Raw genomic sequence first — 21,847 nt, 5'->3', positions numbered from 1 at the left:
TTTTTTTTTTTTTTTTTTTTTTTTTTTTATATATTATTACTCTACATATATTTTTAAAAATATTTTAAATATATAAAAGTTTTTAATTCTTTTTATTTTTAAGGAATTCAAAAAGTTTTGATGTTAAAAATGTTTTTTTTTTTTTTTTTTTCTTGCAATGTTTCTAAATGAGTTCTATAAAAGAAAAATTTTTAGTAACATAAATTTTTGTTTTAAAATTTTTACAAATATCTATATGCATGTGTTCTATAAATGAATACATTAAGTACTTTTTTTTTTTTTTTTTTTTTTAAAATAATAAAAGCTTGTGTTAATTTTAATTATTTTAACTTTAATTTTAAAAATAAATTAAGTATATTTTAATCTTTTTTTATTTTTCTTTTATCTCCTAGAATGAATATTCATCAACTTTGCATCATACAAAATTATTTTGTCTATTTGAAATGTTAATTAAAAATTTTGTTCTTTAAAAATATTGTGTTATAAAAATTAATTATATTTTTCTTTTTAATCTTTTAATTTTTATAATTTGATTATTTAAAATAATTATTAAAAAAAAAAAAAAAAATTTATATATTATTTATAAAACATTTTAAAACATTATATTGAGACTTATTTCACCAAGAATTTCTTTAATCTAGTTTCACATTTGATTATTTGTTGAATATTATCTATAAATAATAACGTTTCATGAATCTTACTTTTTTAAAACTTCCTATTTCATTAAGTTTATTTTTTTAAGACTAATATAATTTATAAAAGAAAAAAAAAAAATGCATCTACAATTATGTCAAAATATTCACTAAACAATATTGCAATAGGATTAGGAAAATTTAAGTTTAACTGTAGAGAAGTATTTACTTCAGGAAACAATTTATATCGTATAAATCCAGTTGAACAAAATGAAAAGGGATCAAAATGTTCAAAGAATAATAATGAAAAGGAAAAACAAAAAAAAAATTGGGATTCTATGGAAAGACTTATGTATGATTTAACAAAAGGAAAAATTAAAGCAGAAAAACATTATGTATACACAATAGATGGGTATAGGTTAAATATATATCGAATTGTATCTGCAAAAAAAAGTATATGTAATCATGACGAAATTAAAAAAAAAGAAGTTTTTTGTTTAAATCATGGATTATTTGAATCATCTATTAATTATACTTGTAAAGGATATAATTCTTTAGCTTTTCAAATTTTTGCAAATAATTATGACGTTTGGATATGTAACAACAGAGGAAACAGTTTTACAAAATATGTAGGGAAAAACATTGCCTTAAAAAAATTATTTAAAAAATATAGTAGTGAAGATTTAAAAGATTTAGGATTTAATCTAAGCAATTACATTCCTAAAAATATGAATAAGGAAATGGAAAATAAAAGAAAAAAAAAAAAAAAAAAAAATGAAAAATATGAGGAAAATAATAATAATTCATATAATGAAAATTATAGTTTTATTTATAATAATGAAAGTATCCTTAATGATAAAATTTATGATCCAATTAAAAAAAAAAAAGTTAAAAATGGGTTAATAGAACATTTTAAGAATTCTATAAAAAATATAAAAAGAAATAATTCAGAGTGCATTCATAAATTGTCTACAATTGAAAATAATGAAGAAGTGCATAATGATAATTATCGTGATAATGAAAATAAATTATTTCATAATTTAAAAAAAAGTAATTCGTACTGTTATTTTACAAAATGTAACTCAAAAAATGTAAGTAGTGATAGTCATTATAATAAAAATAATTATAGTAAAAATTATTTTAAATTTAATTCATTATGTAGTTACCTTCCAAGATTTAGAAATTATAATATTCATAAAAATAATGAGGAAACAGAAGAAGATAAATCTTTTTTTAGATGTCAAACAAATAATACCTATATTCATGAATCAAATATAAGATACGATTTTATAAGAAATGATTTGAATAGTTCTACATCTACATTTCCTTTTGATAACTCATTATATTATAATAAAACATCTTACAGTGCAAAATATTTGAAAAATCATGAAAATGAAAAAAAAGAAGAAGAAGAAGATGAAGAAGATGAAGAAGATGAAGAAAAAGATGAAGAAGATGAAGAAGATGAAGATAATAGTGATAATAATAATGTAATTGATGATGAAATCTCAAATGAAGAAAAACATAACTGGACATTTGAGGACATGAGTACTAAAGATCTACCATCAATAATAAAATACATAAAAAACGAAACAAAAAAGGATAAAATAATATTTGTTGGTTTTTCTCAAGGTAGTATACAGCTTCTAATAAGTTCTTGTTTAAATGATTATGTAAATAATAGCATTAAAAGATGTTATTTAATGTCATTACCCATTATATTAAGAAGTAAATATGATTTACTTAAATCTATGAAGTTATTATTACTTTTATCTAAATGCTCGAATGCATTTTTAAAAGGGAAAACATTTATTCAAAACATATTACCATATAAGATAAGTGCATATTTAATATCCAATGCAGCTCATATAATTACTCATAAATTATTAAAATATTATAATGAAAATATTGATAGTAAGGATAAAAAAATATATTTTTTGCATACTCCTAGTGGTGATACTTCAAAAGCTAATTTAAATAAATGGATAAAATCTTTTAATAGTTATCCAGTTACAGATATAATAGAAAAATACTCTTATAAATGTTTTTACCCAATAACTCTTATATATGGAAATGAAGATACGATAGTTGATACAAAGAAATCAATAAATTATATGAATAAAATTTACAAAAATAATTTAAAAATAATTACTAATGACAAATGGTCTCATTTAGATCCCTTGTGGTCAGATAATAAAAAAATAGTTATATCTTGTATTTTAAAAGATTTAGAAAAAAACTAAAATATATTCATGTAAAATAATTGTATATATATATATATTTATTATTTTATTTTATTTTATTTCATTTTTTTTTTTTTTTTTTTTTTTTTTTTTTTTTTATATTTTTTTTTTTTTTTTTTTTTTTTTTTTTTGTCATATTATTTTGTAATTATATTTACTTGTTTCTTTTCTTTTTTTTTTTTAAATAATTATCAATATTTTTTTATATATCAAATTTTTCTTTTCTTCCCTTAATAAAATATCATTAAAAAAACTCTATTATAATATTCATATTATGGTATTGAAAATTTTTCACAAAAAAATACAAAATTAAATTTAATCATTCGTTTATATTTTATTGTATAAATTTTCCGTAATTATAAAAAATATATAAAAAAAAGTCTACTATTTTTTTTATTCTTTTTTTTTTACTCTTATGTTAATACAACTGGGTATTTTTTTATGTAAAAGGTTAATATTTTAATGTAAATATTTGAATTTAAATTTCCTTTAAAGATATTTATATTTTTATTAAATTATGATGTGAAAAAATAAAAAAAAAAAAGAAATATTACAAATATATTTTTATAAAAAATAAAGATTATTTATATACAAAATTTTTGTTACACACTATTATTTTTTTCTTTTTTATAATAAGAGATACATTATAACTATAAAGAATACAGTGTCAAAAAAGATATTATCTAATGAAATTTATTATTTCAAAAAAAAAAAAAAAAAATCATAATTAAATATAAAACAAAATTGATATATGGTTATATATATATATATATTAATTTAGATTTTTCTACACCTGTTATAAAAAAAAAAAAATAATTTTTGTAAGTATTTAATTGATAAAATTATAAAAAAAATTTTAAATAAAAAATGATGAAGCAACATATGATTATTAATAAACATTATTTAAAAAAAAAAAAAAAATTATTATATACAGATTATATACAAATATTTTTAAAAATGAGAAAAAGAATAAAAAATTTATAATAAATATAAAAGTATATATTTATTTTATTTTAATTGAATAAAATTTGGAAAGTTATTAAAATAAAATGTATTAATTTGAAATTTAGAATTTAATGCAACTAGTACAGTTGATTTCTGATCTTTACATAAAGGTATATTTTTTTGGCTATTAAGAGGAGCAAAATCTAATGCAATAATAGGTTTATCTTTAGATGAATAAAATAATTTTTTTTTTTTTAAATAATTTTGTGTAAATTCATAAATATAATTTTTTTGAGTTAAATGATTTTTATTTTTTTTAACTCGTTTTGTTATACCTATTGCTAAAAACGTATACGTATATTTATCAAATTTTATATATTCTATTATCCCTCTGAACTTTTTTTCATAAACTAAATGAAATTGATGAAGAGAATATATGAAAAGAGTATCAAACGAGTAGAAACATAAATAAATATTACCATGTGCCTGTAATACTTCAACTCCTTTATATAAATTAAATATATATTCATCAAGGGAAGTATATAATGGATGATTTATTATTGCTAGTGTTTTTATAGTAATGGTATCCCATATACTAATAAATTTATTGTGACATATACATAATATTCTTCCATCTTTGCTTATATCACCATTTAAAATGCTATGATTATTATAATTTATATTTTTAATTATAGTAATTGTTTTATTATTTTCATTTTCATTACCATTTAAAATAATATCTTCATCATTTTCTTCCGTATATAGGTTATTAATATTACAACCTTTCACTTCACAAGTTAAATCAGTATCATTTACATCAAAACAGTCAACTTCATAATCTTTATAAATAGAATTTTCAAAAATTTTTTCACTTTTTTCTAAACACCAAAAACATATGTTTCCATTATGTTCTAACAAAATAAATATACTTAAAAAAGGATGACTTATAATCATTTTATATTTTTCTACTTCTGTAATTGCTTTATTATTTTGTTGTTCTTCATTATCTAAATTATTAGATGTTATAGTATGATTATAAAAATTGTAATATTCTAAGTTATTTTTGAGATACCATATTTTCACATTGTATATTGGATATAATAAAGTAGTACATTTATTTTCATGTATAAATTCTTCCATTAAATAATTTCTTTTTTCAATTGTCATTAATAAATTTCTATTATGATTATAAGAAAATAAAACTAATTCCATATCATTTACTTTTTCTATATCCGTTCTACTTTTATAAACCATTTTTAATGGACATAAAAATTTTATATGCTTATCTTTTTCTATATTATACAGTTGTAGATTAACAAAAGTAGTTAAAAAACAAAATATTAATCCATTATTAGAATCACAATAAAAAGAAATTTGATATTTTTTGTATAAATTATTTTCTATATTTATATTATTATATATTTTTTTTTCTAATTCTCTTTGTATAGATTTAAAACTAAGAAAATTTTTCCTTTTCTTTCTGTTTTCTATCAATTTTTGTTTTTCCTCATTATTATTTTCATCTTCTTTGCTACTATCCCTTAAATTCTTAATATCATTCTCATTCTCATTTTCATTTTTTTCATCTTCATTTTTTTCTTCATCTTCATCTTCGTTTTCATTTTCTTCATTTTCATCTTCATCTTCATTTTCATTTTCTTCATTTTCATCATCATCTTCGTTTTCATCACTCTCACTACTACAGTTGATTAAAGAGTTTTCAGAAAAATCGTTATTAAAAAAATTATTTTTTGAATTTTCATTCACACCATTCTGATTATTATATACAACAATACCTTTACTTTGATTCCCATCGTTATTCTCCATTTCATTAGTATAATCATATTTGTCATTAATTTGATCTAAAAATATATCTATACTATTTTTAATATTTAAATGGACATTAGAATAATTGTAAAATAAATTCTTTAGAGATAATGGCATATTTATACCATTATATTTATAAAAAAAAAGACGATGATTGTAATTAATAAAAAAAATAGAATTATTTAATGCATTACATATAATTATATTTTTTCTCTTATTTAAATAAATATAGTAACATGGTAATCCTAAGTGAGAAATAAATTCATATGATCCTTTTTGTAAATCATAAAATAAAATAACAGCTTCTTCTCCACTTGATATAATTTTCTTACCTTCTACTGTTAAATTATAAACTGAATGACTATGCCATTTATATTTTATAATATGGAATTTTTGAATATTAACAATTCGATTTTTATGAAATTGAAAATTAATATATGGTATATTAAGCATATTCATTTGATAATTTATATCATTTTTTTTTTCTACTTCAATTCCAATTTGTGAATTATTTAATTTATCATTTATATAATCAACTTCATAACTTTCTATATACGGAAATGTACTATCAATTGAATCTGAATTACTAATAAAATGAAATGTTTTAATTTGATCATAAATATTTTGATAAGATTGATTTTCTTTTAAATTATTTATATTGTCATTTCCTTTATCTAATTTTAATTCATCAAATAATAATATATATATATATCCATTTATAAAACCAATGCACAAAAAATTTTCATCACTTATTTTTATAGATGATATATAATTTTTAAAATAAATAATATTATAACATTTTTTTATTATATCATATATTAATATTATATTATTATTAGCTAAAACCAATTTATTTAAATTTGTATTTAGATCTATCATAGAAAAATAAATATATTTTATTTTTAATATTGGCTTTATTTTTAATTTAGCTGTAATATATATATTTTCATTTTTTGTTATATTTTTTTTTTTTTTTGTCTGATTTTGTTTTTGTTCTTCTCCTTCATATTCTGAATTATCTACTGTTAATTCGTTAGGAAAATATTTCAAATCAAAATCACATTCAGAATCAGAAGAAAATGTGTATGTTATATGATTGCTAGAAATGTTTTTTTTTTTATTTTTATTTGATTTTTCATTAAAGTCATAAAAATTTGTTTCATAATTAAAAATAAATCGTAATAAGAAAAAATTTACATACATTTTTTTTTCGCATAACTCCCATGTTGCAAAACATAATTCTCCATTTTTGCCAAAACTGTTTATATAAAAAAGATTTTTTATAAAAAATCTTTTAATGAAATTAAATTTTTTATTACTAATATGATATAAATATATATAATTATTAAAGCTTTTTATAATTAAATATTCTTCATTACATTTCTTATCATAAAAATAAAACATTTTATCTATAAAAAACGATGTTACAATTCTACTTTTCTTTTTTGTATTAAAGTCTATTAATAAGATAGAACTATCACTACAAAAGTAAGAAATATTATTTTTTGTTAATATTGGCTTATTTTTTATCATATTACCCCCAAAGTTTAATTTTAACATATTCAAATCTTTTTTAAAGTTTACATTTTTTAAAATAAGTTCTTTTTCTAATTTACTCGTATACTCATTTTTTAATAGTTCCTTATCTAATTTATCTAATTCATTTATGCGTAATGTTTCTTGCTCTTTTGTATCATTAATAAATTTATGTGGTAAAAATTGTTCTTTAATAATTTTATTTTTACTCATTTTTTCTGATTTGTAACTTTATTTTTGATTGTATGAAAAAAAAAAAAAAAAAAAAAAAAAAATGAATGTAAAAGAAAATTTCTTTTTTTTATATTTACTCAATTTTCACATTTTTTTTTTTTATATATATATAAACATAAAAAATATCTTTCCATTTCACTAAAATTTTATTTTATTTGTATTTAAAATATTTTATTAAATTTTTATTTTTTACTTAATATATGAAATATAACGTTTATAAATGTAGAAATGTTCAAGAAGTGCAATATGAACATATTTTTATTAAAAAATTTAAAATCTACTAACTCGCTTATTATTTTATTTTTTTATTGTATTTTTTTATGTAACATTTAATATATTTTCTTTTAATTTGTATTATTTTATTTTTTTTTTTTTTTTTCGCTTTTAATTTTTTTTCTTCAATAATTTAAATAAATTAAAAAATTATAAAACGACAAAAATAAAGCTTTTAATATTTATTAAAAAAAATATTAATATATATATCTTTACATAAATATACATAATAATAAAATAAAGTCATTAACATGAAAGCTTATAAAAATTAGTTCCTTTTTTTTTTTTTCCTTTATATTAATATTTATTAAAAAAATTATTTTCTTGTTTAACATATGTATATGCTATTATCATTTCTAAACATTCTTAGTTATTTCTTTTTAATAATACTTAAAAAAAATTTATGAAAAATTACAGTTTTCATGGTTTTTTAAAAATTTAAACGGGGTAAAACATTTATATATAAAACTTTTTATGTATTTATTTTTATATAGAAAAAAAATTCATGTAGAGTTATGAAGAAAAACATAATATTTTTATTATTATTATGGTAATTAAAAAAAATATATAATATTCACAAAAAAGTACAAATAACTCCTATAATAAAAAAATATTGACAATATAAGAAAAAAATGATGAATAAAAAAATATATAATAACAATAATTTAAAGTTCCTAAAAATAATTACAACATCAAAGTAGATTATTGAAATATTTTATTTTATATTTGTAATCAAATCTCTTAAATAATATGTAACGTAATTATAGATATAATCATATTCATTATACAAATTTTTTAATTCATCCTTTGCAGCGTCTTTTTTTTTTTGTAGCATTTTTATTTCCTTACATTTTTCTTCCTTTATAAAAAAAAAAAAAAAAATGAAAAAATAAATATCATCATAATAAATATACTCATGATATATATATATATATATATATTTTATTTTGTTCTTTTTAATATTAAAATTTTTTTTTTTCTTAAATTACTTCTATTATTAAAGAATCTGGCAATTCATCAATACACTCATCTATTGTTTTTAAAATTAAATTCATTCTTTCCACTCTATCTAAAATTTCTTCTTTTAACGATTTTTCAAATTTTGGTTTAATGAAATAATTTTTTTCTTCATCTTTATTTAGAGGTTCTAATTCATCATTTGTTTGTTTTTCATCATTTGTTTGTTTTTCATCATTTGTTTCTTTTTCATTATTTGTTTCTTTTTCATCTTTTATTTCTTCTTTATTTTTGTTTTCTCTTTCTTTTAACAAATTTATAAAGTATGAATATTCGCTTGATTCTTCAGGTTCAATTTCTAATTCTTTATATTCTCCTTTGTAAGATAAGTTACTAAATACATCCTTAAATTAAAAATAATTATTTTTTTAAATAAATGTATTTGTATATTAATTATTTTTATATGTTTTTTTTTTTTTTTTTTTTTTTTTTTTTTTTTTTTTATGAAAATACTATTATTGAATGTAAACAATTATTTAACAAATTTTGAAGTTTTTTAATTGGATCGTTTGTATGTGGTGAAGTAAAATTAATCATTTCTACTTTTTTAAAATAATATTAATTTTTATGAATTTGTTTAAACAAAAAAATATAATTTTTTAACATAATTTTTTTATATAAAATTAAAGTAAATTTATATATATATATATATATAAAAATAAATAATTAAAATTTAAACAAAACAAAATAAACATAAAATATTTTTTTCATCTATAAAGGCAATGTAAAATAACATATAATTAAAAAATTTTAAATAGTAATATATATATATATATTTAAAAAAATAAAACAAAGTAAAAAAAAAAAAAAATAATATAATTTATATATAAAAAAATATATAATTATGAAAACTTTATATAAAATTAAATATATGTATTCAAATTTTTTATAAAAAAAATACAAAATGAAACGAAACACATCAAAAAAATACTTACAAAAATAGAGATGAACATACAAAAAAAAAAACAAAATACTAACAAAATCAAAATAAAAACTCAGAAAAATACTCACTAAAATAAAATTAAAAAAAAAAAAAAAAAAAAAATTAAATTAATGTAGAAAATTATGAATAAATGTAAATATTAACAAAAATAGAATTATTGGTTTGAGGGCCTAAATATTTATAAAATAATTATGTAAATTTTAAAAACATGTTTACAAAATTGAAGAAAAGAAAAAAAATACAATAATACAATGCAAAGAAAAAAAAAAAAAAAAAAAAAAAAAACATATATTCTTCAAATAAAAATTAAATCTATATTATAAATTAAAAGCTGTAATTTTTTATATAGACATTATTGTTTTCATTGAATTTGTTAAAATATTCATTGCCAATGAAGCCTGAAAAAAAAAAAAAAAAAATAAATATATATTAGTAATTTAAGTTGGAATTAAATGTATGTTGAAAAAAGTTTACAATAATAAATTTACATTAATTTTTTTGTTATCATTTTAAACTTGATAATTTATTATTTTATTTATTTTTTTTTTTTAATTATTTAAACATACATTATGACTTTTATTTTTATCTGGGTGAACTTTTAATGCCAACATGTGATAATTTTTTCTTGCTTCTCTCCTTAATTGTGTTTTATCATATGATTCTATTTGTGTAAATTTGTTAATCTATAAAAAAAAAAAAAAAAAAAAAAAAAATATTGCCATTTGTGTTCATCATAATATTATATTTAAAGTATATAAAAAAAAAAAAAATACAATAAAAAAAAAAAAAAATATATTAAAAAAAAAAAATTTATATACTTGAAGAACTTCCCATGGATCATTTGCATTTTTTATAATTCTTTCAACTAAAAAATATAAAATTAAAAATATTTTTTATTAGTATACATAAATATATATTTTTAAATTCTAATATTTTCCATATATATTTTTTTTAAGATGCCTATTTTAAAATATTTATTACTATCATTAGAATATTCAGGATTTATATTTTTTTTGTTTGATGGCATAGCTAAAAAAAAAAAAAAGGTGATAAAAAATAAAATAATTCAATAATTTATAAAAGTATTTTTTTTTTTTGCGAAAATATTACCATATGAATTAATTAAACAAAATATTTTTGCCTGCAAAAATAATTTTTTTTGTTTTTCCATAGTATCTAATTCTTTTAAGCGAAAAAATTCAGATGAATAATTTTTTAAATAATTATCTCTACATTGAAATAAACAAAAATCGTGAGGACACCATAAATTATGTATGATATGAAAAAGTGAAATATTAAATAAATGTTGTTTATCACATTTATATGTAAATAAAAGATTTTGAATATCTGAATGAATAAAATTAATATTAATCAATATTCCTTTATATTTTGCTCCATGTGTAACTAATAATTTTAAGAATTTTTTACAAAATTTACAATAATTACAAATGTCATACTTTTTTAAACATATATTTTCAATATTTTTATCTAGACAAAATAAACATCTATAAAACTTATTATACAAAATTTTAATTTTTTCATCTTCAATTTTTTGTATATTCTTTAAATTATCATAATTTAATTTTATATTATTTACATCTTCTATTTTAAACTTTCTATTAAAAGAAATATTTTTAAATGTATTATCTTTTAAAAATTTCATTTTATTTGTGTTTTTATTATCTTTTTGAAAAGATATATTATTTTTTTTTAAAAATAATGGCTTCTTTTTTATTTCATCTTGAAATTTCATAAAATATCCATCAAGATTTATATCTTCATTTTTGTTTTCTTTTACAGTATTAACATTTTTATTTTCATTATTACACTTTTTTTCAAATATAGGCTTACCATTTTCCATATTTGTATCATTATCATCTATTTCATGCTTATTATTATGTTTATTTATTAATCCTTTAACTGTTTTTTTGTAAGTATTAACATTATTAATACTTTTATTTGTACTTTTCTTGTAACTGCTTATATTTTCATTATTTTTCATATCATTATTGTTATCATTAACGTCAATATTAAGATCGCTATTATTATTTAAATTTTCATCTCTATATATATTTTCACTTTTATTATTATTGCCGCAACTGGTTTGTTTTATATAACATTTTAAATTATTATTTAATATTATTTTAATACCATTAGATATAATTTCATAACCTTCCTTATTATTTGAACAACTTTCTATTTTGTTAAATACACAATTTAAATTATTTTTTAAAATACTATTATAATTTGTTTTTTTAATATATTTATTTTTCTCTAAATTATTTAAATTATTACTGTTAATATTTTTATGAAGTAAAATATTTACTAAAGCTTCATTTTTTTTAGCATTAACATTATCTTCAGTATTTATTATATCATTTTCATTAATATTTATTAAATTATTAATATCTTTTTTATCTTGTTTTTTAGAATTATTTAAATCATCATTACTTTGATTTCTCTGCTTGTTATTTTGTTCATATTTAAACAAATCACAGCTATTATGATTCTTTTCATTATAGAAAGTTTTATCTATACTTTTCAAATTTTTATTTTTTTTGCAATTGCTTTCATTTTGATCATTTTCACATATTTCGTATATAATATTCTTAGGATCTTCCGAAATATTCAAATTTTTTTTTAATTCTTCATATTTATTAGATGAGAATAAACTTTTATTTACTTGTTTGAATTTAATAGAAGATAAAGGAATTTTACAAATTCTTTTGCAATTATTATTCGAAACACTATTTTTATCATATAAATTATCTTCTTCTTTAGAATAAAAATTAGTTTTCTTTTGATCAAGGAAATCTTTCGTTTTTCTTTCTTTTTGTAATGTATTATAAAATTCTTCACTTTTAATTTTATCACTTTGAATAATATAATTATTTTTATTTTCAAAATTTTCTTCATTTGAATTAAAAGTTTTGTTTCCATTTGATCTTAAACTTTCATAATTAGTTTTTTCATTTATATGAATTATTTTTTTTTTTTTTTTTTTTTTTTCTAAATTACTTATTTCAGTATTGAAATTTTGTATTTTTTTATAATCTCTTTTATTATTTTCATTTAATGTTTCTTTCAGAAAACTTATGGAAGAATTATTTTTTTTGATACTTTTATGAGAACTCAAAATATTTTTCTCCTTAGATTCATTATGAGTACGACTTTCAATTTCATCTCTTAATTTATTTTCATTTAAATATGTTTTATTTTTTTCAGAATTACTTTTAAGTTCTTCAATAGTTTGTTTTTCACTTTTTTCATTAACATATATTTCCATTTCTTCATTTAATTTATCTTCATTTTCTTTTTTCTTTGTAAAATTTGTAATAATATTAACAACTGAATTTAAATTATTGTTTGATTCATGTGAATTAACAAACATATTTTCTTTTATTTTGTTATAATTCATACAATAATTTTTTAAATTATTATTTAGTGAATGTTCTTTTGTTATACTATTCCCTTTAATTTGAAAATTTTGAAATTCGTTATTAACAATATCAATCATGTCCTTTTTTTTTTCTTCATTTTCCTCATTTTTTTTATCAGAAATATTGTTACTGTCTTCATAATGAATGTTAAATTCTTTTAAATCGTTTGTATTTAACTCATTTTTATATTTTCTTTCATTATTTAATAAAATTGAATTTATATTGATCTTTTTATTTTTAATTGATGAAAAATCCATTTTCAATTCATTATTAATTTCATATTTATTCATTATTTTACATAAGTTTTCATCAAAAAAAAAAAAAAAAAAAAAAAAAAAAAATTAATAATTTTCTATTTTCTTATACTTCTTTCCTGCGAATTTTCTATTATATAATTTCTAAATTTTTGAATTCTTTATTTTCTTCATTATTCTACAAAAATGCATTCTGAATACTATATAAATATATATCTTCTTTAATTAATTTTTTTATATTGTTGAAATTATGAAATATTTTTAGTAATTATCTTAGTAATTATTTCAAATTAACAAATTGGTAGCAAAAATGAATTTTTTTTTTTTTTAAATTTTTATACTTTCTTTTTATTCTTAACGATAACATTTGAATAAATTATTAACTCAATATAATGACAAAATTTAAGAAATTATGACTTTCATCATGATATTTTTTTTTTTACTAAAAATTAGTAATGATAAAAAAAATTAATGTTTATATATATAAATGTTTTTATTAATATTTAATGAGAATTTTCTAAGGAAATTTTAAAAAAAAAATTTTTTTTTTTTTTTTTTTTTTTTTTTTGTATATAGATCACATATTAATCTTTTAACACAAGCTAAAAAGAAACTCATTAAGAATTATCAAAACCTTTTAATTAAATTACATTTAAATAAGTAATTTTGTTTTTAAAAGAATTTATTAGTATTATTACATCTTAAAACTTTTGAAACCATTAATTATTAATATATTTAATAATGAAAATAATTTAAAAAAAAGTAGAAATTTTTCTATATAGAATATGAAAACATTCAAGTATGGTTGTATTACAATTTTATTTTTAAAAATTATGCATTATGCATGAGAATAATGAATAATTTTATTTTTTTTTTTCAATATATATTTATGTTTTTCCACATATATCTTTAAATAATAAAAGAAATGAAATTTTTATTAAAAAAAAAAATCTTTTTCCTTATAAAAATTTTATTTGGTTCTTTTGTAAACAATTCAGATATTTACTTTTATACATAAAAAGTATTAGAATAAATTTAATTATATAAATTATATTTGAAAATCAGAGAAATAAAGGTTTTTATAAGATTAAAAAAAAAAAAAAAGAAAAAAAAAATGAGTTTGGTTCCTAATAAGTGGCTCTTGTAAACACTTTATTTTTTTATAAGAATATCCCCTTAATGCACTTAAATATATATTTTCAATTTAATAATACTTTATACTTAATTTTCTATAAATTACTAAAATATGATAAAAAAAGGTATTTTAATGAATTAACATTATTAATAAATTTTGTTTTCTAATGTAAATATATTTTCTTTTCTTTTCTTTTTTTTTTTTATCAAAAAGTATGTATTTTATTTAAAAATTTTCTGATATTCAATCATAATACAAAATTTCAATATATCATTTTATGTAAATGATAAAAAAAAAAAAAAAAAAAAAAAAAAAAAAATTATTAAAAAACTATTTGAATAAATAATAAAAATACATTAAAAAGAAAAACTGATGAATTTATTATAAATATTTAAAAATAACAAAATTTTGTAAAGTAAAAAACTGTAGAATTATTTTTTTTTAATTAAAATAGCACAATAATATTTTTTTTTAATAAAAAAAAAAAAAAAGGAAAATCAATTTTTTTTAATTTTATTTATATTATCATTTCAATATTATTGACAAAATGTCCTTACAAGTAATTGATCAAAATGAATTTCAACATATTTTAAGAATTTTAAATACAAATGTAGACGGTAAAGAAAAAGTAATAATTGCATTAACTGCTATTAAAGGTATTGGAAAAAGAATGGCAACTGTAATATGCAAACAAGCAAATGTTAACCCAACTAAAAGAGCAGGAGAGTTAACAAAAGAAGAAATCAGCAATGTTAGTCAAAAAAAAATGAAAAAAATTATGTATTTTTTAAATATACATATGTATATAAAATAAATTTATATATTATAAATGTATTCACAAATATATATAAATTGTATTTTAATGATCTATTTTTATAAGTAAAATATATTCTTAAAAAATCATTAAATTAAAAATACAAGAAATATTAAGTTTTAAAAGGAAAAAGTTTATTATTGCAATTTAAGAAAATAAAGAAGAAAAAAAAAGAAAAAAAAAAGAAAAAATATAAATAGTAGAACAATTTTTTAAACAAACATCAATATTTCTATATAATATTTATTAATTTTTTCATGTTATTATATATTTATATACCATATTTTTATATTTTATCATAAAAATATATTATTATGAAAAATATAATTTAAAAAATTTTATTAATATTTAATTAATAAAAATATTTTTGTTTGTACATTTTGTATAATAATTCATGAAAAATTTATAGATGTCTAAATAATACAGTTAAATAAAAATTGCAATGTTTAACAGAAAAAAAGAAAACAATTACATTTCATTCTATTTATTTATTTTTTTTTTTTTTTTATAGATTGTTTCTATTATGAATGCTCCAACACAATTTAAAATTCCCGATTGGTTCCTTAATAGAAGAAAAGATTTAAAGGAAGGAAAAAATTTACATGTTATAGCAAATCAATTAGATTCTTATTTACGTGAAGATTTAGAAAGAATGAAAAAAATTCGATTACACAGAGGTTTACGTCACCATTGGGGATTGAGAGTTCGTGGTCAACACACCAAAACTACAGGAAGAAGAGGAAGAACTGTAGGTGTATCTAAGAAGAAAGGTGCATAAATGAACTTTCCCTTTTTTTTTTTTTTTCCTTAATATATATATACATATATGTTTTTTTGCTTTATTTTCATTAACACTCTATGTAAAATAAAAAATATATATATATATATATTTATATATATATATAATAGAACTACAAAAAATAAGAAAACTTAAAATTGGTTTTATGAATAAATGTAAAAAGAATTATCCTTTTTTTAATATATTTACATGTTGCTTTAAGACATTTCTTTTACTTATTATTCTTATATATGAGTGAATTATTATAATTATTTTATTAATTTTTAAGTAATTTGAATATTTAAAGGAGTTTTACAAAACAATCATTTAAAAACAACAAAATAAGTTTACTTTAAAAGTTTTATTATTATTATTATAATTAAATTTGCGACATTGTTTAGAAAAGCATAATATATATATTTATATTGTTTGCTTCTGTTCTATTTTTATAATTAAAAGAATATTTTAACTATTATAATGAAGAATATATTATGTTTTATATTATTTATATAGCATTTATAGATGATTAACATATATATTTAAACAAATATTTATTTTAAACGTATTGATAATATATATATTTTTTTTTAAAAAGGAAAAAGGAAAAATAGATAAGTTTTAATGAATCACAAATGTTACACTTAATTAAATTTATTTAAGTATATATTTTTGATCCTTCTATATGACAACATATATTTTTTGTATTTTCAATAACTTTAAAGTGATTATATAAATTTATTTTAACTTTCAAATATTCATTTAATTATTTCTTTTTTGAATTATTTAATTTTTTCCTTAAAAATTATCATCTTCATATTACTCTATACATAAATAACATGCTTATATAAACATTAATACTCCAATACCTTATTTTAACCATATTAGATATAAAAGTTTATAAATAGCTTTTTTATTAAATATCGATATATTAATAATGGTATATAAAATTATGAGATATAAAATATACTTAATATTTTTTTTTTTTTATTATTTTTCGCACGATTTTTAATTCATTAAATGCGTAATCATTTTAACATATAAAGATATTTTAACTTAGTATTAAAATTTTTTTCATATGTTTATATTTCACATTTCCTCATTTTCACTTTTAAATAATATTTTATTATTCTTTATTATTATGATAATAAAACATCTTTCTATATCTTCTATTATTAACGATATTTATCATTTAATTTTTTTAAAAAATATGTATATTAAAAAAAAGAAAAAAAAAAATACAGCCAAATATGCTTCATATAATAAGAAAAGGGTTTTATTTAAGAAATTTTTCTTCCTTTTAGAACTTTAGTGAAATTGTATTTTGTGACTATTTAATTTTATAAAATATCGGTACTTCAAATTTTAAATATTTGGTATAAGTTTATGTGAACATTTTAAACCTCTTTTTTATTATTATAATTACACATTTGTTACAATTATTGTTAATTATTTACAAATATTTTTTTTTTTGATAAGGTTAGTAATTTTGTGTGTTGATCTTTTTAATAAAATTTAAAAAAAAAAAAAAAAAAAAAAAAAATATGTCGAAAATGCATTTGTTCCATATACAATTTCAGAATTTAAAGTTAAAAGATTATTATACAAAACTAAAAACAAAAAAAGAACTAGTATTTATATATTTTGAAAGCAAAAGGATTTTAATTATGATAGTATAAATGATCATTAATTAGAACAAAAAGTTATATATAAATTAATATAACCTTAAAAGAAAATTTTGTTGATCATTTTAATTCAATAAAAAATAACAATTAATGAAGCATATAAATATTTTTTTAAATTTCCAATATATATAATATTTACTTGTATTAAAATATAAAATAAAATAATGAATATTTCTAATGTTCCCAATTCTAATAATTCAACAAAATCAGGAGCATATTATTCGTCAGAAAAAGAATCACTTGGAATATTAAAGCATTGTTGCAACGAATTTAAAATAGACATATCTTTTTTTACTAAGCTTCATGAATATAAAATAAATGTTTATAAATTAAAGAGTGATTATGTTAATCTGTGCTCAAAAACTTATGTTAATAAAATAAAAATAGGACATAATTATAAAAAAGATATTAATTATAATATTATTAATTTTGAATATCCCTATGTTAATGTTAGTACTATTGAAATCAATAAAAAATCATTTATTGAAAATAAAAAGGATATAAAAGAGGAAGACTTACAACAAGATAAAAAAAATAATAAAATACCAAATGAAGAAAATAATAATGATACATATTACACTAAAAATGTATGTTATAATGAGGAATATAAAAATAAAAAGAAGAATATCAATAGATACACAAAAAATTACATGGGAATTTTATTAAACTTCAACACGTTAGAAGAATTTTTTAATACTCAAAGAAATAATCACGTTAATTATTCTTTAAATGATTTAAAGTCTTATTTAAATGAATCAAGTTGTATTAATCTAGGTAATGAAAAAAACAAAAAAGAGAATATTTATGAAGACTCTTTTTGGGAATATAAAGAAAATGAATTAAATTTTTTAGAAAAAATTAATAAATATATAATATTAAGTTATCTAGATCTGAAAAAGTGCATATGTTATTACAGTATAGCAAATCCAGTAATAAAACCAAAGGTTGATTATCACCTAATAAATTATGAAAGAATATTTTTCTATATAGATTCAGAAAGAGTATATTTAAATAATGATAGAAGAAAAATTAATGTCATAGATTTATTTTACTTATCGTATAAAATTGATAACTATTTTAATAATTATAAAATGTTTATAGAATCCAATGCATTTATACTACTAAAGTTTGATAACAAACCTCTTCAAAATTTGAACATTAAGGAATACTATGAAAAATATTTAGATAATATATTTAATAATTTTCAAATTGATGAAGAAGAAGAAATAATTTATAAAATAAATACCTTTAAAGAACTATTTGAGTATTTAAAAAGAAATGTTGACAATAGCAACAATAATATTTTACATAAAAATTATGATATTTTAGTTTTACCTTTAAATTGCTTAAATGAATTAAAACAGGATATAAAAAATTCAAAAGACAAAAAATTAAAGAATATTAAAAAAAACATGTTTGACTTGTATCTTTGTTTCATAGATATTAATTGTATACATAATACACTAAGCTGGGATTTTAGAAATTTTTTATATTGTTTTTGTGTAAAATATGAATTATACGATTTTGAAATTGATATATTTGCATTTAGAGATATTTCTTTATTAACTGATCAATTTGTTTGTACATTAAATAGTAATAACAAATTGGTATGGAAATATCCCATTTGTAATACTAAAAACGATATTATGAATAACAGCGATACTTCTTTTTCTTATGTTTCTAACATTTATAAAGTAGATTACGATGTTATAAAAGATAATATACACAAAATAAATGAATATATAAAAGTAGAAAAGGATAATATATCATATGAGAATGGAAAGAATAAAAATAAGGAAGTTATAGACACAAATATTAGCAATTACACCTGTGTTAACGAAGAAGAAAATGATAAACCATATACTACTAATAATAAAAATAACAGGGATATGGAAAAAGAAAATTCAAATAATAATAATACTATGATTAAATACATTTTAAATTCTTCTATATTTAAAGTTAAAATTTCTGAAAATTTTCATTTTAAAATAAATAGAGAAACAGATACCATCCATGAACACAAAGAAAGTTCATATAATGAAAAAATTAATGAACCAATAAATAATTTAATGGATAACAAAAAATTATATTTATATGATTCTCAAAAAGAGAATAATGAAGAAATGAATAAAAATAAAAATATTTTAAGTTCCAATTATATTTCATCTTTTTCAAATAAATATTGTAACAGAAAAAATGATTTTGATTCAGGAAATGATAAATATAGCTTGTTCGACCAATGTGAAAAAAGATATTCTTTAAAGAATCCTTCTTTTCTTCACAATTTAGATGATAAAGATAATAACTTGAAAGATAATTTAATTAACCGGAAAAATTCATATTTAAGTGATAATAGTGAAAAAAGAACAAACAGTAAAGATAATAAAATAAAAAAAAATAAATGTATATGTATTCAGATTCATAGTAATTTAAAATATGAAATAATATCAGGATGGAAGAAATATGAAAAAAAAAAAAATGGTTTAAAAAAACAAAGCATTATAAATATTATAAATTTGAATGATTTTTTAAATAAAAACGTAATTCATAGAATTTCTGTAGAATTAAATATAAAATTAATTAAATGGAAAATTTTAAAAGATTTAAAATTTGAAAAGATTAAAAAATTAAAAGTAATGATTATAGGATTAGGGACATTAGGTTGTATGGTTGCTAGAAATTGTGTCTCATGGGGAATACAAAATTTCACATTTGTTGATAATTCTCGAGTTTCTTTTTCTAATGTTAGTAGACAATATTTATATACAATTGAAGATGCAGAACGTTATAATAATATTGGTGAGTATAAATCGATTGCCGCTAAAAATAATTTATTAAAAATTACACCTGATTTAAATATTACTGCAAAAATAATGGATATACCTATGCCTGGTCATTTAAACTATTTAAAAGAAGATATTGAAAATACTATGAATGAATTAGATGAATTGATTGATAATCACGATGTAATTTTTTTATTAACAGATTCAAAAGAATCCAGATATTTTCCTTGCTTGTTAATAGCAGAAAAACAATATAATTGCTTAAATGAAATAAAAAAAAGTTTAAGGGAAGGAACAAAAAAAAATGCATTATATAAAAATAATAGTGATATGCTATATACAGATGATTTTACCTATGAATATATGAATATAAATGAAAAAAATTTATTAGAAGAAAATGATTTTAATAGATATTTATTTTATAATAATATTATTGCTAATGTAGAAAAATTACCCAAATTACCACCATTAGGTATAACAGTAGCAATTGGGTTTGACTCTTTTCTTGTTTTAAGACATTCCTTTTTATATTTTAGAGCTGCTTGTTATTTTTGTAATGATATGCATTCCCCTTCTGACTCTTTAACAAATAGAACATTAGATGAAAAATGTACAGTTACTAGAAGTGGTATAAGTAATATAAGTAGTAGTATAGCTGTAGAATTATTAGTATCACTAACTCAACATCCTTTATATTTTTTTGCACCACACATTGATAGAGATCAATATATTTATAGTAATGATAATAATTATGAGATTAAAAAAGAAACCAAAAAAAATGAACTTTCAAATTCATTATCTTCTTGTTTAGGAGCTACACCTCATATCCTTACATTTAATTTATCGAATTTCTCCATAAAAAAATTATTTAGTGATGCCTTTGATAGATGTTTGTGTTGTTCAGAAAATGTTATTTTAAATTATAAAGAAAATAAAATGGCATTCATCAAAAATGTCAGCTTCTAATAATTTTTAGATTAATAATAATGAATGTGAATAAATATATTTACAATCATATATATATATATATATTTTTTCTTTTGTATTTGTATTTCAATTTTTTAAAATCATAATTTTTTTTTTTTTTTTTTTTTTTTTTTTTTACACAACTCTTTTCATTTTAACATATATTTTATTTTTAATTATTGACAAAAGTTTTGTTTATATACGTTTATAAAAATTTATTCTATTTTTTTTTATTTTTATTTCATCATTTTAAATTTCTTTTTTTTGCCATATACATTTTTTTTTTTTTATCTATATTATACCACCCTTTATTTTTAATTTATTTTATAATTGCATATTTTTTTT

At 17.0% G+C, this 21,847-nt stretch overlaps 6 protein-coding genes across 6 annotated transcripts in view; 3 read left to right on the top strand and 3 right to left on the bottom strand.

Annotated features, from left to right (window-relative positions):
* Positions 1–787: 787 nt before the first annotated feature.
* PGAL8A_00353300 (steryl ester hydrolase, putative) lies at positions 788–2,875 on the top strand (the record flags this gene model as incomplete). The annotated part of the gene is made up of 1 exon (XM_028672582.1): positions 788–2,875. One exon carries the CDS (start codon positions 788–790, stop codon positions 2,873–2,875), a length of 2,088 nt encoding a protein of 695 aa, XP_028529120.1.
* A 1,008-nt stretch (positions 2,876–3,883) lies between these two features.
* On the bottom strand, positions 3,884–7,396 carry PGAL8A_00353200 (conserved Plasmodium protein, unknown function; the record flags this gene model as incomplete). The annotated part of the gene is made up of 1 exon (XM_028672581.1): positions 3,884–7,396. One exon carries the CDS (start codon positions 7,394–7,396, stop codon positions 3,884–3,886), a length of 3,513 nt encoding a protein of 1,170 aa, XP_028529119.1.
* Positions 7,397–8,405: 1,009 nt separating this feature from the next.
* PGAL8A_00353100 (large ribosomal subunit processing factor, putative) lies at positions 8,406–9,244 on the bottom strand (the record flags this gene model as incomplete). The annotated part of the gene is made up of 3 exons (XM_028672580.1): positions 8,406–8,549; positions 8,680–9,051; positions 9,161–9,244. 3 exons carry the CDS (start codon positions 9,242–9,244, stop codon positions 8,406–8,408), a joined length of 600 nt encoding a protein of 199 aa, XP_028529118.1.
* A 747-nt stretch (positions 9,245–9,991) lies between these two features.
* Positions 9,992–13,380, bottom strand: PGAL8A_00353000 (DnaJ protein, putative; the record flags this gene model as incomplete). The annotated part of the gene is made up of 5 exons (XM_028672579.1): positions 9,992–10,048; positions 10,217–10,333; positions 10,469–10,515; positions 10,632–10,679; positions 10,761–13,380. 5 exons carry the CDS (start codon positions 13,378–13,380, stop codon positions 9,992–9,994), a joined length of 2,889 nt encoding a protein of 962 aa, XP_028529117.1.
* A 1,646-nt stretch (positions 13,381–15,026) lies between these two features.
* On the top strand, positions 15,027–16,071 carry PGAL8A_00352900 (40S ribosomal protein S18, putative; the record flags this gene model as incomplete). Its single annotated transcript, XM_028672578.1, has 2 exons — positions 15,027–15,230; positions 15,805–16,071. The coding sequence occupies 2 exons, from the start codon at positions 15,027–15,029 to the stop codon at positions 16,069–16,071; spliced, it is 471 nt and encodes a 156-aa protein (XP_028529116.1).
* Positions 16,072–17,917: 1,846 nt separating this feature from the next.
* ATG7 (autophagy-related protein 7, putative) overlaps positions 17,918–21,847 on the top strand; it is a gene marked incomplete at both ends in the record, with an annotated part of 4,065 nt that continues 135 nt past the window's right edge. Inside the window, one exon of the mRNA XM_028672576.1 lies at positions 17,918–21,490. Coding sequence (XP_028529115.1) covers positions 17,918–21,490 — 3,573 coding nt within the window. The remainder of the gene's footprint in view (positions 21,491–21,847) is intronic.

Source organism: Plasmodium gallinaceum, assembly GCF_900005855.1.
Source record: "Plasmodium gallinaceum strain 8A genome assembly, contig: PGAL8A_v1_98, whole genome shotgun sequence".
NCBI lineage: Eukaryota > Apicomplexa > Aconoidasida > Haemosporida > Plasmodiidae > Plasmodium > Plasmodium gallinaceum.
Note: the sequence above shows the minus strand (reverse complement) of the source record. Positions and strands in the feature narration are given on the sequence as shown.